Genomic DNA, 16,750 nt, shown 5'->3' on the forward strand with positions numbered 1-16,750 from the left:
ATCATTCACGCAGACATCTTGGAAAAGGGCAAAGTTTGAACCATGTCTCAAATTATATACACATTGGAAGAAGAAATTCTGTTTAAGAAGTGAAATGTCAAAAAATCATCCCTGTACCAAAAATAATAGTAATAAAAAGCTTATTGACTTTGCTTAAAATAAACAAGGACAGAATTGCTATCTTTCATGCAAGAAAGAGGCAGACTACTTTTATGAATGCCATAAAAATAAACTATTTTAATAGATACATAAATAAAAGGTTTAAAGTAGAATTTTCCCCCCAAACATAAAGATGGCCTAGCTTCTGTACAGAAACTGGACAATATTCACGTGACTACTGAATTAAATAATCACTTTGTTACATTCAAAATAATTGGAGGCAAATACATAATGAAATGATGCACCTGAATCATTCTCCTTTCTCATCTTAGCAGTGTATACAGTATTTTCTTGTTTTACAGTACTCTGAGGATATGGATCTGTTAAATAAAACTCTGAACGAGTGGAAATAAAATTAAAAATCAAAGGAAAAAAACCCCAAACAACCCTAGCACCCAAAGGGTGCTTGCATCACCCAGTAATTAAAGTTTTAATGGCAGAGAAATAACTATTGTGCTGTAAAATAAATTATGTCTTTTACATATTGTTGCATAGTTATCTTAAAGTGTTTAAATATTACATTCACTTTGGTGATGTGTTTTTGTCTATGCCTATAATAAATTATACATGGCCTGTGCTAGCTGTGTGTTGCGTAACAACCTTATGGTTTTACTACAAAAGGGGGAAGCTTAGCACATCTAGGAAATTTTAAAACTATTTCTGATTTATGTAAGACAGACAAAGTCTAATTCAAAGCAGCTTTCCTCCTATCACGACCCCCTCCCCAGCACCTCTAAAAAGTTACTCTGATGGCTTCATATTTTTGCTGTGATGTATCAAAAACTGTCACAGGTTGGTGACTAACACTTTCTGACCCACAGAGGTTCTCAAGTTTTGTTTTTCCTTTCTCTCTATGAATCATCTGTCAGTTTGAGAACATCTGCCATTAACATCTCCATACTCTCCAAATATTCCAACAAACTTAAGCAAGGAACTACCATTTGTCCATCAAAAATGAGTTTACTGAAATCAGGTGTTATCGCTGTTGTTATCTGGAATGTAGCTGTGATGGGTGAGCACCGTTCATCCTGCAGAGGAGAAAGTTTGTCACGTGGATGCTTATGTACACTCAAGGCAGAGTGTTGAGATATCTTGTGCTGGTGAAATCAGAGAAAAAAATTAAAAGATGACAACTTTCATCCATAGTGCAGAGCTAACATTTCTAGTATATTCTGTCAGAAGTTCAAGAAAGTTGAGCCAAGCTGACTTAGACTTGGCAAAAGAGTGTGCTTAGAGTCTATCCACCAGCAAGAAGTGAACGGCAATGTAATGATTGCCCTTTTTTCCAATTTGCTTTTTTCTTGTTCTTGTTCTTCTTTTGCTTATTTGCACCTTTACTTTTATCTGATTTCTTTTTCTTTTCGTCCTCCTTAAACCATGGACCCCAGACTCCTCCATTCAGCTTCGGGTTACTTCGAGGGTCCTTAGGTGGGTATCGAACAGGAACTGCAGTCTTATTGAACTGTGAAAGCCTCCGCAACAACTGCTTCACTACATCTGGATACCTTGCAGAGAGGTCCACTCGTTCATATGGATCAGCAGTTATGTTGAAAAGCCACACTGTTTTGCCAGCTGACCAAGAAACGCGTTCATTGTGCCAGCGGTTGGGGCCCGCGTTACTGAAGGCCTGTGGAGGCACCCAGTCACTATATCCCGGATTTCCTGTCAGTAGTTTCCAGTGATTCACTCTGATGGCTGATTGAATCGCAGTGTTCCAGATCCCATAGCCAGCTGCCCAGGACCCATTTTTGGCTTTGGTGTAAATCGGGTCAATGTTGTGTAAGATGTCTACCCGTGGAGAACGTCTGCCTTCGCTAATGGTTTCCCATATATCATAGCCATCCAGTTGGATATCTTCATCGATCTGGCCTTCTGCCAGCGTGATCAAAGTGGGGAACCAATCTGTGATGTGAACGAGCTCCTTACACACAGACCCTTTGTTTTTTAGAAGGGGGCTATGGACAAACCCAACAGCACGGATACCTCCTTCCCAATAGGTCCCTTTGCTTCCTCGGAGAGGCCAGTTACTTCCTCCGGCCATTGGCTGCCCACCGTTATCTGAAGAATATATGATAATGCTATTCTCATAGTAACCATACTTCTTTAACGCAAGGGTTACATTGTTTATGGCTTCATCCAAACAAGCTAGCATTGCAGCATATCTTCGCCTGTTGATGTTATTTATTGATCGATAATGTTCAAAATACTTGCCTGGTGCCTGAAGAGGCGAATGAACAGCCTGGTAAGCAATATATAAGAATATAGGTTTCCTGGGGTTATGAGAAGCTAAGATTTGTTGTACTTTTTGTGTGTACATCTGTGTCGAGTAGATGCCGTTGTCATGATCCCAAGCTGCGTTGTCATTCTCGTACAGGTCATAGCCACATATCCCAGGGCTGTCACATTTGAAGTGAGTGTAATAGTCACCGCTGCCTAAGAGTGAGCCGAAGAAAGTGTCAAATCCTCTCTGCGTGGGCATGCATTCTCTGCGATAAAACCCCAAGTGCCATTTGCCAACCATGTGTGTTGAATAACCAACCTCCTTCAGCTTCTGAGGTAGCGTGACGTTATCCAGAGGTAAGCAGTTGGGCTGGGTTGGCCGTATAATGGAGTGCTGAAGGCCGGTGTGTATCTGGTACCTGGAGGCAGGGAGGAGACAGGCATCAGGCAGGACGAGGGGAAAGAAATGCTCAGGCCCTTACGCATGGACACCCATGTGCATAACTGTGACAGCAAATATTCCTATGCATGTAGCAATTTTCTCTGGAAATATTTTGAAGTGCACATGTCAAAAACTAACAAGATCATACTATCAAATCTGCTGAAACAGGAGAACGGCATCTGTTTCACCTCACAAGCGTTTAAGAGTGGTTCCCCCACCTCCTTTGGCCGGTGGGCAACAATACTGAACAAGAAACATGCACAGCAGCATCACACACTTTGCTTCCTGCTGGCCTCATTTTTAACGTTTTAATTTCCTTGTAGCTGTGAGCAATGTCAAAGGAGGTCAGAGGCAATGTGCTGCCTGTGAACCATTATTTGGGCACTACTATTTTAAAGCTAGCAGTCAAATTCACAGACCTTTATGGTATCCCTTATGTATAATCCAAACCCTAGAAAGCAGAATGGTTGCATTGCTTTTCTGATCATGAACTACAGCGCTGACTGAGGACCAGCTCTCACGGCATGCACAATACTGAAAGCCTGACAGTCTGATTTCTGGTCATCCATCATGCGATATGCATATGGGCTATGACTTAGCAGAAATATTACTAATATTATAACACCTGAGTCAGTCGTCAGCATGCACATAATGGGGCCTGGCTCTGTTCTCTCCTGAACACCTACAGTCCCATGCTCCGGCATTTATCTCCTGAGTAAGAGGTGTAAGTATAAGCAGACAGCAAGTACCTTGGCCGAAACTCAAGGATGCATATGCGGTTATGAAGGGATAATTTCATCACTGGATCTCTTGTTCAGCAGTCATTTTCTGTCCTTGCCTAACTGTTCAATTAAATGTTTCCTTCCATGAACTGAGCTAGTGAAAATACCTATATATACAGGAGCACAGATATTTTGAGGTCCTTTTTTTTTCCTCCACAGAAAGCTTTCACATGTCCCCATTTAACAATTATTATAGAAAATTATGTGGATAAATACAATTTTTACAATGCCTCATAATGTACTAGTGGTAAACATATCTACAGCATGTAAATATGCTGGACTTTGAGCGCGTAACAGCAGTATATTTAAAGGATAGGATAATAAATTCTGCAGTGCAGTACAGTCTATGTGTAAAGAATACATATGGCCTCCATATGATTAGAAAATGAATTCAGCATGGGCAGTAGTAAGTATCAAAAATCAAGGACAAATCCGTTTATATCAGTTTGACACTAAAAAATAAAATGTAACAGCACATTGTAAACCAAAGATGACTTCTCCCTGAGTGTGAGAATAGATTAAATTCTCAATCATGTCTAGAACAGCTAGGTCTACCAATACTGTGGATCTTCCCCCAAAACACTTTATTAATTTGTGGTAGTAGGAGTTGGGACTTCCTGACACATTCTGCTAGTATTGCCAATCTGATTGGCCTCCTGAGCTATCTAGAAAATTAAAAACATTAGGCTCTGCCTGTCCATAAATAACTTAAAGTCTGCTTTTATATGATGCCTTTCTAGCCAAGATGTTAGAAGGCACCATAGATGCCTTTAATGCCTGCCAATCTGTAATAATTGTGTAACTCCCATTTTATTCTTGAGCTTATTTCCACAGAACCAGAAGCTTTACCCTAACTAATTTATTGCAGAAGCTTTGGGTGTTGCACTCCTCTGCTTTAAGCTAGCCTGTACTTGGTACACTGCAGCACTGCTGCTTTTCTTTGTCTCTCTGGCACTTTTTCAGAGCATTGTTCCTGTCACCAGTTTGTGGATCTGGAGCCCTGCCTTCCAATTGTCTCCAAACTCACAAGCTGGTGCTGACACAGGAGATACTGCAGTAGTCAAAGGATACTCTCAAAATGACGGGTTTCTGGGATCTACACTTTGTTTTTTTAAAAGAAATGTCATGCACCCACAAATACCCACATCCCTCCCATGATTCAAGTATAATACTCTCCTTTTAAAACAGGTAAACTACAAGAAGGAAACCACGCTGACTAATGGCAATGCCCCATATTTCAGTTCACTCCATCTTTGAGAGTCCTCAGGGAATTATGTTCACAAGACATTTCATTTCCTTCCCCTTCTCCTTCTTCTGCCTTTTTAAACTCATTCGGTAAATTCCCCTTATTTGATCCAACTGGAAAATCCTTGCCCCCACCCTGTTATTTTAGTAAACAGCTTCTGCTTTCTTAAACATTGACAGCCTCCTCTATCTCGAGATCAGCCCCCAATCCCAGCCAGACAGTTTCTCCCCTGATAAGCTAATTTTGCTGGAAGTCAGAATTTTCTCTAAAGCCATGTTGTTGTAATAGAGATCCTTCCATCCTTCTCCTCGACACAGAAGCTGAGCCTGGAGGGAATGGGCAACAGAATTTGCGACACATTGCAAACCAGTTTGCCTCTTGACAAAGCCTACGCAGGAAGTATGATACTCATACAAAGTTAATTCTCATAAAGAATTCATAAACAACATGCAGATTCCCCAGCTAGGGGTTTTCAATTATATATCCAAGCATAAAATTCCTACACTCTTAATCTGACAAATACTGCACCAAAAAATATCAAGAATTAGCCTCAGTCATACATATTCTTAGGAAAATATCTGGCATAGAGCAATGCATCTTATTTCAGCAGTCCCCTCAGTAAGTTATTCAATATGCTGGCTACAATGCACATATAGCAGTCCTGCTTCAATTCTCGGCTGCTGTCTTTTTTCATGAGACTTGGTGTGTTTCCCATATGTGTGTGTGTGCATGCTATTTATGGCATAGCTATGCTTCTGAATATACATATATGCACACATACAAATAGTACACATTAAAAAGGGATCTGCAAAATAATCAATTTTGAGTGAAAATATTTCAACTGTAGAAATGTTTCAAAGAAATATCAACCTCTAGTAATCAGAATATTCTTCACTATGATAAAAATGGTCAATATTTGCTCACTTTTCTGTGCCACATGCCTTCCTAATTGTTCCATTATGTGCCAATATTGCTTTTTCAGTGAAAGTATTTTGTTTTCAAAGGACTTGTAAACTATTCATGGGAAAACAAAGTAATCTGAGCAAAAGACAGTGATTATATGGAAGTAAATGGTATTAATAGCAATAGGAAAAGTGTCTCAACATTACTATTTTGAAACTATATTTAGATTGTGCAAGAGAAAAACTGAACAAGGCAAAACATAACAGAAATAAGAGGCAGATGCTGATTTTGGGTGAGTTCTCTAGAAGATAAACTCACAAGCTCACTAACTGCCATGAAATGTCTGTGAAATACATTCTATAGATTTCATCACTTTCTACCACAAGATTAGCTAATTCATTAGAATAAATTGGTTGAATTTAATCCCAAATGCAGAAAGCAAGTTATGATCATGAACAGTCTGTAATTCATTATGATAATTACATCACTAGTAACCAGTTAAATATAAGCAAATGCTGTCAGGCCACAGAATCTAATTTCACAGTTTTTTAGACTTTGACCTTTATGGACAGTATTTACATAAAGGTAACAGACTGATAATATTCTGCATGAAGTTCAGGGTTCAAGATTTGTGAATACTTTATACACATGTTCTGTGCTCTCTTTCTTTCTACCCCTCCAAGTTTCTAGATCATGGCTGTCCCTATTAGATACCTGAAATTTGGAATTTGCAGAACAAGGAACTAAGTAAAATTTATGTGAAATGTTTAGCTAATAATATGCACATTGAAAATTAATCTACCCTCACTACATGAGGATGGCTCTTCTTTGCGCATTTTCTACTCCTATTTCTATTTTACTAGTGTGGAAGCTGTTCAGATGTTTACAGTAAAAACACTGTTATAACTGCTTCAGCTAAGGCAGCTGTTTAATGCTAGTTGACTGTTACACCATTTTGTTTACTTGTTTGTAGAGGAAACTTTAAAGCAACGGACTCCCAGTGGGAGTATCTTGATAGGTCCTTTGCTTCTTTGATGCTGAGAGAAATATTTCAGAGGTTTCTTAAAATAAATAAATAAACAAATAAATCCTCCATTCTGAGTGTGAGCTCATGATACTGCTTTCCAATGTGATTTCCCTTCCCATTTTAATCTAGAAAGACAGAAAACTAAGCCAGTGGCTTTTACATTACTCCTACCTTCAGTCTCAAGGTGCAGAGACCATTAAGTTGTAAAAGGTCAACTGTACATTCAAGTATCAGAGTCTTTGTGGATGTAAATCACCACGGGGACACTACAGTCAATTTGACCTGAACTTGAGGAATGCATTAACATTTGGAGGCTTAATTTCCCCTTTCTGATGTCCTTAGCAAAGCTAAATTAGTTTCCCAGTTCCCATCTGGAGAGCAAACCAAAGTAGAGAAGTGGATCAATGACAGTAATCTTTGCACATTTTCACTACTATACCCCTGAAGCAGAGAGCAAGAGTTAAGGTCTGTATAGTAGAAGAGATTGTCCTGGCATGCCTCACATCCCCATGGTGCTTATGCAGTCTTAAACATATGTAGGCCAAACCAGTTTTCCTTAAAAAAAGTTTCCCTAAGGAGTTTTCTATTGAGTACTTTCCCCCTTAACTTCAGGGTGGGTTCTGCACTGAGAAAGAAGCTGGGATGTTTCTAATTTTGTAATGTGCATGTACAAAACTATTGATTTTAAGCTTTCATAATTTAAAAATACTTCATTAATTGTCTTCAAATTGAGATTCTTTTAAGGCTCACTGAAGATTGACAAAGAAGCACAGTTTGAAGTTTCTAATTTCAGGAACTTTTGCTAGCACAGTTCTAGTTAGTACATGTGGAGAATGTATTTTTATTATGCTTGCATAGCTCAGGATATGTCAAAAAAATGTTTCCGATTTCTAAAATAATAAATTCTAGCCTAGGATTTAGAAAATAATATTTTAAATAAAAAAAAATAATTTGCCAGAAGGAGTTGCAAACATAGCAATAGCACCAAGGTATGCATGCCACATTAATTAAAGGGATCATTATTGATGATTATGCATTTCCTTGTTAAAAAGAGTAAAATACAGCAAGTAGATACCAGTCTATAACATAGGCTTAGGGACTGCTAAAGCATGGTCTTTGACACCTTACCTGAAACTGTTGTATAACACAACAGCTAGAAATATAGCTATTTCAGATGAGTAAAGAATATAGGAATAGGTGACGGTTTTTGTTTGGAGGTTCCCAGTCCTCAGAGGTCCAAATTAGTGGGGAGAAAAAAACCCCAACATGCCACTTGCTGCCAGCAAATCATTAGAAGTAGGACTCAGTGACCAGTAAGAGAAAATAGATATAATAAAGACTTCTTTATAGTGCACTGAGGCTTTAGCGTGGAGTCCACAAACCCTAATTGTTTGAAAAAGCTGTTACTTTGGACAGATATGTTTACTCTTATTACCTCAAAGTTGTTTTGAGCTCCAAGATGCTTGTGAGGGAAGCAGAAGCTTTCCGGAAGCTCTTCTGCTTTCAGCCCTCCAAACAGACTGGTGAAGAGCATGGCAGAGAAATGCAAAGTTCCTGATCAGACATGGACCAACATGAAAGGATCCCACAAAAATGATTTTGCATCAGAAATATTTGCCATAAAACCTACACGTTTTACACTGAATCTGCTAAGGTTTTTAAAACTAAAATCAGGGACTAAAGCTGGAAAAAGGGCAGGTTGACACTGAAGACACTGGGGCAGAGGACAGAGCTAAGCTGACTTAAATGAGATGCAAATAAACCTATCACAGCCTGAGATGCCTTGCTGCAAAGCAGTCAGCAAGTATCAATTCACAGTCACTTCAGATTGATGACAATGAAAGCCATAGCCTGTAGCCGCAGTGCTTCTTTCATTTTATATTAAGTAAATTTACTGATAAGCAAAAATTTTCATGTCTTTTTTTATTTCCAGCCTTTTCCTAACTTAGATGACAAGTCTTGCCTTTGCCAGTTTCCACTTACCATGCTTCCATGAGAGCAAAAGCAGACAGTAGGTATTTCAGCATTTGTTACGGTGGCAAGTTTGAATATCTGTTCTAAACTAGACCAGGTTAGCTAAACTCCATCAGTCTTCAGTATTGATGGTCTATGGCAAATGGGTACTATTGCATGTGCTACATCTTCTAAATGCTAGCATAAAAGTTTTGGTTTTGATGCAATATAGTCTTCTCAGAAACAATCTTAAGGAGCCTTGAGCCTATAATGTATAAGTTACAGTTTGTCTTTCAAAAATAGCAGCTATGCAGCAGTGCAGGAGAAAGTGTTTTTTTCTGCCCTAAGTTCCGGATACTTGGTTCCAAAGTAAAGTTACAGCCAAGGCTTCAGTTCAACATACAGTTTAAATAAGAATGTGATTTCAGCCAGGTAGTTGGCTGAAACAGGACCAAAGTAAGCAATCAAAGTTTGTGCCATGAACATGAGTGATGCTATAGGTATGGAAATAACTCTCAAGTCAGCCGTGAGCATTTTGTCCTTGTTAAAATTCTGAAAAACACTAAAGAGTGAAGGAAACGCCTTCTACATTAGAACACGATCTGTCACAAAACCTACCCTTTTGCTGAACAATATAAATTCAGGGCAGAAAGGATGTATTGGCTTATGCTGCCTATTTTTCTAAGACTTTTTAAGACTGTTTAAGACTGTGGGTAAGATATTCTCCCTATCTACAATACTGTCCAAATGGTTTGAATTTGATATGAAATACTTTTATTGATACATTCAAATGGTACTATAGCTAGGGAGTTACTTCTCTGAGATAGTGGGTGCGTGACTTACAGAAGAAAATCTTGTAGAAAAAAGAGGAGCAAAGATTCATTACCAGAGTATGGAGGCAGCTCTTCCCTGGCATATGAGTTATGGCTGGAGGGTTCACATGAGCCCTGCTGCAGCAAATGACATGCAGAATACTGTGCCACAGCCTGACCAACACTGCTTAATTTTTTGTAGAAATTTGAGGGAGGCAAAGACTGTCCATTTTCTTATGTACACATGATGCCTCTGGTCCCCATAGTCCCGGTTCCCAACTATTTAACTGACCGACTGCTGAATGCATGCTGAGATGAGGCCTGGGTGCATGTCACTGCTTCAGGTTTCCCACTTTCCTGCTTTCCTTGGGAAAGAAACAGAGGCATACAGGCAGGGAAGCCTGAGTCAATCTGAACAGGCCCTTTGGAACATTTTCTCTGCTCAACTCTTCTGTCAATGTTAAATGTATGCTGGAAAAATCTCTATGAATCTGTCATTTAACCATTTTTATCTTCTAGCTTGTAAGTTTAAGATTTCTGGGGGGAAGGCGGGTTATGAATGTAAATGGATCAGAGAAGCAAATGGAACATTAAAGACTAAATGTGAACTCCAAACCTTTGCAGGCTTTCATTGTGTCAGCCCACATAAAACAAAACTGAAGTTTTCACACGCAGACATACACACACATTCATTTCCATCTTCAGCTGTATCCCTTGAATTTTTATATGCTTATAAATCAGAGCAGAAAAATACCCACTTCTAAACCAAGTGTTTACAGAAAAAGTCTAACTCAAATTATTTACTGTTTTATCACTCTGGCAGTGCTACTGCAAACATTTCACTTGAAAGATTCTGAATCTTGCCCTACTTTCAAGTTTTTGGGGGGTGGTGGTAGGTGTTTGTTGTGTTTTTAAATCAGCTAAGGCTCTTCCATCAACTACAGGAAAAGAAAAAAGGTAGTGATTTATTCATGGACTAATAATGTTACCATTTTTGTTCTAATTACCTTTTTCCAAGGTCCTACAGGAGTTGAGGTATCCTTGTTTAACCAAATGCCATTTGGATTTTGATGCATTAACTCAACCTCAAAATCATATGGAAATTATGATCTCATGCAATCCCTGACATTTGGTCATTTGAATAATGTCCTTACACCACTATATCACTTATACTGTGAATGTATTTTTATCATCTGGCACCTCGAAATGCCACCCAGAGTTACATTAACAAAAAATAAACATTCATCAACAGCAAGAACTAGAGGGACTTCCAATGAACTTGTCGTGGTGATTCAGAAGCTCCAGTACAGTGATGGACCCTGCTGCTCAAAAGCTGGAAAACGAAGCCAGAAAATGGTGTTCTTTGTGGCTCTATATTCTCAACAATTTTGCATCTCAAGTATACACACCAGCTCTACTCTCTTTTATCTTCCCAACTCCTGCTGATGCAACTGGCACCCTAGGAGTGAGGCAAAGCTTGGTGAACAGTGGGAAAGAAACTGTTGTCTCTAGAGTTGCTGGCTTTAAAGGAAAAATAGCTGACTGTGGAGCCAAGCTGGGAGAGAAAAGAAAGAGAAACCTTTATCCGCATTTCCTCAGGGTTACTCTCCCTGGCTGCAAGGTGTTAGCGTACCGTAAAATAAAAATCACATAATGAAACTCAAGCAGAAGTTTCAACTTTAAATCACCCCACAAATTAAGTTGTAATTAGTATTTTCATACACTAATTCTGATTTTTTACAAAACATTATTAAATGGGCAGCATATCCGCTACTAACCTTTCCTGTCATTGAGACAATTTGTCTGCTCAATTGGGAGGACAAAAAGCATAAAGGAGAACGTGGGAGTCGGCAGCAGCTGGAATGCATATGTGTATATGCAGCTATTGTTTTCTTTGCTCCCAGTTTCCTGCAGCTGTGGAAACAGAGCACAACGTTTCCAACTTTATCACTGAATGTTATTCATTTAAAAAAAGGGGGAAAAATGTGTGATTGCATAATCAGCGCTCTTGGTTTCATGTCTACATGTAAGTGACATGAAAAGAAACCAATTTGACTAAATACTCTGCATGCGAACCACAAATCCAGACATTGCCACCAAATTCTGGGCTCTCAGCAAAAATAGATCCAATCGGATATTACACCTAATCAACACGTTACAAGGAAAATAGATGCAATGTTGTGAGTTCAGGAGTACACCAGAGCTACACCTGCAAGAAGAGAATCTCACATAAACAGACGATCCCTGCCTATTTCTCTGAAGTAAAGGCAAGCAAATTGCAAAGGAAAACAAATTCATTAGTAAGAGATTATTTTTTTTTGTCCTGCTTCAATCATTTTTACAGAAGGAAAAACAGAAGAAAATGAGATAAACTGAGTCTAAAAGCCATAAATTGGCATGTAGAAAAATTTCCCCCTCGGGTAATTCAAAAAGTGGTCTGAAGACTTTGCTGCAAAGACTGCATGAGGCTGGAGCAAGACCAGCATGTCTGAACAGGAATAAGGCAAATACCGGTTTGTAAAGGTTGTTCTCTGTACTACAGCATGTAACTCCTGAGATTTGAAAGCGTGTAGAAGTGGCCTTCATTTTAACCTGTGTGTTCATGCCTGTGCTGGAGAGAATACCATCTCAGATAGTATTAATATCCTGGACTAGTCATTCTTACAGATAGGGTAAATTTCAACATGTCTCACTGAAGCATTCTGCCTAGAAGGGTATATTAATTGCTAACAGGCATTTTCAAATGTCCAGGAAAAAAAAAATTGCCATGTACATGTGTGAAATATTTTTCAGCTAAAAATCTCAAGGCTGAGACTCATAATTCTGTAATAGTTTAGAAAAATTAGTTCATCTTTATATAAGAAGAATTTATTCACTGAATGCACCTAAGGGACGTGAAAGATATTCATTATAGGGTTGTCTTTCACCCAAAGTCATCTTTCATAAAAATGACATACTTGATAGCAGTCCTTAAGGTAGCAGCCAAACAGTTATTTTCTTACCTTACACTTTAATTAAGAACCCATTTTGACCATTTATTACTATTTCTGAATTAATATTGTCCTTATGTATTATTCATATATCCAGTACTTAGAGCCTCTATCAATCTAAATACGGTAAAGTGACCTTGAATTGACAGCAAGGATGATGGAGGACAAAATGACAAGATGTAAAATATAGGTTAACAACTACTATATCATGGTTTTATATTATATCATTTGAGAAAGATAATTGCTTTATAATTAAAGAACATTATGACATTGAAAAAAAAATCAGGATTATTCAGAGCTTCAGAGACATCTCAAGTGTTTTAGATACCTTCACACAACATCCAAACTTTGTGAAAGATATGATTTTCTATTAACCATTGAACAACTACATAAACATACCATTTCTGAGCATGACATTGTAGAATGTCATAGTTCCATCATTTTATTGAGCTCAAGTATATCATAGGCCATTAAGTTTCTTTTGAAACTTTAGATTAGTCTTTGAGACTCTAATTTAAAATTAGAGATAAATTATTATTGAGAGCATGCTAATCAAGTGGTAATGGCCACAAACTCTCTTCAGTATTTATAATATTCTTATTATCCTCCCTATGATATGTCTCAGGCTCAAAGCACCTATTACAGGAGAGAGAAAACAGATTCTAGCCCCCTTAATCAACATGTAGCTACTTAAACAGAAAGAGCAATTCCATCAACTTTAACTGAATACTCTTTTAGATAAATTTTCTCTCAGTGTCATCAAAATATCAAAATGAGTCCCTGAATTAATGCATGAAACCCCTTTTTTAGTGTAGAGATTCATTGTGAATGCTGATTAATTACGAAATCTTCTTGGATGATTATTTGTTTCATCTCAACTTTGTGATTCTATTTGTTCTACTTAATGCGGTCTATTGTATAACATTATTGTAAAACACGTACATTTGCATCAAAAGGAAATTATTATCTCTTCCTTCATCTCCCATATATCACACAACAAATCAACATAGTTGGATATCCACCTAGAGCAATGTGATACGGTTGAGCATTTATGTTTAAAGCTTAATTACACATTTCTAGACACCTGTAATTGATACTGCTGACACATCAGTTGCATATTAAATGATAAACTGTTATACAAAACTGAAAAAGTGAAGAGTGTGCAATCCACTGAATCCACTTAAGCAACATAAAGTTCTACACAGACCGCAACGGCCACCCAGACACCTCCTGTTTAAGACCTTTAACACCAACATCCTTGTCAGCAACATAATGACACCCTTCACTGTTGTCTCTGCAGGTATCCTGGGACAGACACAAGCCAGAAATTGTTTCATGCTACTCCAGAGCTGCTGCTAGAACTGAAGCAATTTCCCAAGAAAAGCTACAGCCCTGATAATATGAACAGCTTCATCTGGACTGAAGAAAAAAATGCATTCTGACTTTTCAACAACATAGTTTCCTGGGCTGACATTTACTGGCAAGAGCAGTGGCACTGAATGATTACCAAAAGGAATAACCTTGACTTGAAAGAGAGGGCTGGGAGCCAATAGACACCCCTTCTTCTGGGTTCTGCATCATTTTTAGCCTGAGCATTGCAACTGACCTCTAATTATTTTGTCCTTATGACACTTTCATACTAGTTTCTTAGTCTTTTGTGTTTCTCATTCCTTTAAGCAGGGGTGGTACTGTGTCTGTTGTACAACACAGCTAATGCTCAAAAGTCTTTTTAGTCTTCTGATAAAAAATATTGACAGGATGCAAAGGAGCCTCACCCTGATGCTAAAACCAGTTTGCAACTGGATTTGTTAAAACACAGCTCTTACAAGCATCTCCTTATTCACAATGATTAGTGGCAGCTATGTACAAATTTGGTCACATACTGCTGGCTACTGAACTAGATCCTACTTCCTCATTAAATTCAGACTGTTGTTAGCACTACTGGATTTTCTTTTCTACTTCCCAATTCACTTGAGAAATACTGTATTAAAATCCATTTTTCAGAACTGACCACAAAATGCAAGTACATTTTTAACTAAGACAATGGCTGGTGTTGAAGGCACTGTGTGCTGTTCCCAAAGAAATAACTTATTAAGATAATGAAGTATTTTATTAACCTGGGTCCCAGACGAAAGATTCCTGATTGACAACATGGGGAAATGAAACATATTTGTTTATTCACAGGGGAGATTCAATATGGAAATGAAATGCTTTTGCTGCCGTTATCCGAGTGGATGTAGATGTAGGTGTGCTTTTGTAGCAAAGGAAGGAAGGAGTGGGGAGCTGTCAGTCATTTATATGAGTTTTTAACTAACACATCAGAGATATTACATACTGTAGAATATGGCATAAAAAGGAAAGTAAAATGCCTGTATTCACGATGTTTTTCTTACTTTAGAGATTTTCAAATTTCTGTAAACTAGTAAATGTATGAAGACAAATTGAACTGTTTTCCCACATATCCTTAAACATTGTGGCCATCAGTTTCTTTCTCTCTTAAAAGCTCCATGTTTGAACTCGAACGAAACAACTTCAGTGGATACTGTGCCCAGCTCACTGCAACCCATCCATGGTAACAGAAGCAAATACTAAAATGCCCTCAAGATTCAGCTCCCACCACTGCCTCCAGTCGTGACTAGGCAGCATAATACCTGGAGCCTGGTGCTTCACAGGGCTCTTTTCTGCTTCTGTACCAAACAGATTCGAGTTGCTGTCTTTGCGCTCTGTCCAAATTAGGCAAAGGTTAGGAAAAATGAAAGGCTGCTATGTGGAGCAGGAGTGCAGGGCAATCAGAAAGCTCTTTGTTTTGGTGATTAATGGCAGCCCATACATTTGATGGTCGCAAGATGCCTCCCACCATCCTGCTACACTTTTCCCTTTCCTTTAGTCTCCTACACGATGGAAGAGAACAAACTAGAGTTAATAAGGGATGGAGGTTAACAGCTCGTCTGAATAATGAAGTGATTTGGATAAATGCTTCTTTATTTCCCTCCAAATCTGGCTTAGCAAAACAAGTAATGCTATCTTGGGGGTCACTGCTGCACTCTCTAATCCTTTCTAACAATCGGTAATTTCTCATTTATACTGCTTCTCAGTCATATCTTGCTTTCTTGTTTGCATTGCAGAAGTGTCCAAAAGACTAATAGAAACTGAGGGTGCAGTGCAACAGGCCTGGAAATAAAATGGAGTATAAGAAAGGGGGTGAATGGAAACAGGTGTCTAATCACTGTCAGTCCAACAAAAATCTAGAAACCATATCTCTTACATGTATACCAATTATGTCTAAAACCAGACAAAACATACATAAAATATTTGCTATAAAATGTTAATATATTAATGAAACTGTGCCTTATTTAAGATGTTAGTAGGTGATTTTGATTCCAGACAAAATGCCACAAGAATGACTTATGTAATGGAGTGAGTTGGATAAGCATAAGTGAGGTGTAAATCGGACACACACAAAGTTTTGGCAGTATGCATTCAATATATTAAACAATTAAATCCCAACACATTCATGGAATCCATGTATCTATGCCATCAACATTGTACGCCTGCCTTCTGTGGGGCTTTTCCCCCCCCTACCTGAAAACATTTCTTTTAAAAAGTGATATTAGCATCACATACCTTGTGATAAGTGATTTAAGGACAGATACCCTCTTGAAAATGTAGATCACTCATACTGAGGTAGAAGGTATACTGTTCTATATGTATAATATTCTACACTATACAATGAAAGAACTTCAAGGAAAAGAGTAACTTGGCAGAGGTGGATGGGATTATCAGCCTGATTCAGACAGCCAAACTAGGGATGAAGTGACTTCGCAGGGCCCTCGTTCAGATCTCATATTTTGGTACTTTGGACCTAGCTGCCCTTTCCATACTCTAAGGCACTCAGATGGTCACTACCAGATGGACATTTGATAATAAGCCATTCTGTTCTACAGTCAAGCCAAAAGATGCTCTTACATCTGTATTTCTCTCATGCAGCTGTATGCTGTTCTTATTTTTGAGTTCACTACATCCCAGCCATGTACATTATACAGAAGGAATGAACATAAATTATGGTGGTGTGTTATTAATTGATTGCATATCTTGTCATAGCCCATGAATTTCCATCACTAACTTCAACAGTTGAAAGACAAAATCAACATAATATTGTAAATTAAAAACAATTAAGAAAACCAAGTAGATTAAAATGTGATCTTTTAGAAAGTGA

The 16,750-nt window shown here is 38.2% G+C and overlaps 1 protein-coding gene across 1 annotated transcript in view; it reads right to left on the reverse strand.

Annotated features, from left to right (window-relative positions):
* Positions 1 to 208: 208 nt before the first annotated feature.
* The window catches only part of ARSJ (arylsulfatase family member J), a 45,619-nt gene continuing 29,077 nt past the window's right edge, over positions 209 to 16,750 (reverse strand). The window contains exon 2 of the mRNA XM_074823511.1: positions 209 to 2,798. Within this exon, the coding sequence (XP_074679612.1) occupies positions 1,397 to 2,798 (1,402 nt within the window). The 3' untranslated portion in view covers positions 209 to 1,396. The remainder of the gene's footprint in view (positions 2,799 to 16,750) is intronic.

The sequence above is a fragment of the Strix aluco genome, chromosome 4, assembly GCF_031877795.1.
Source record: "Strix aluco isolate bStrAlu1 chromosome 4, bStrAlu1.hap1, whole genome shotgun sequence".
NCBI classification, from domain to species: Eukaryota; Metazoa; Chordata; class Aves; order Strigiformes; family Strigidae; genus Strix; species Strix aluco.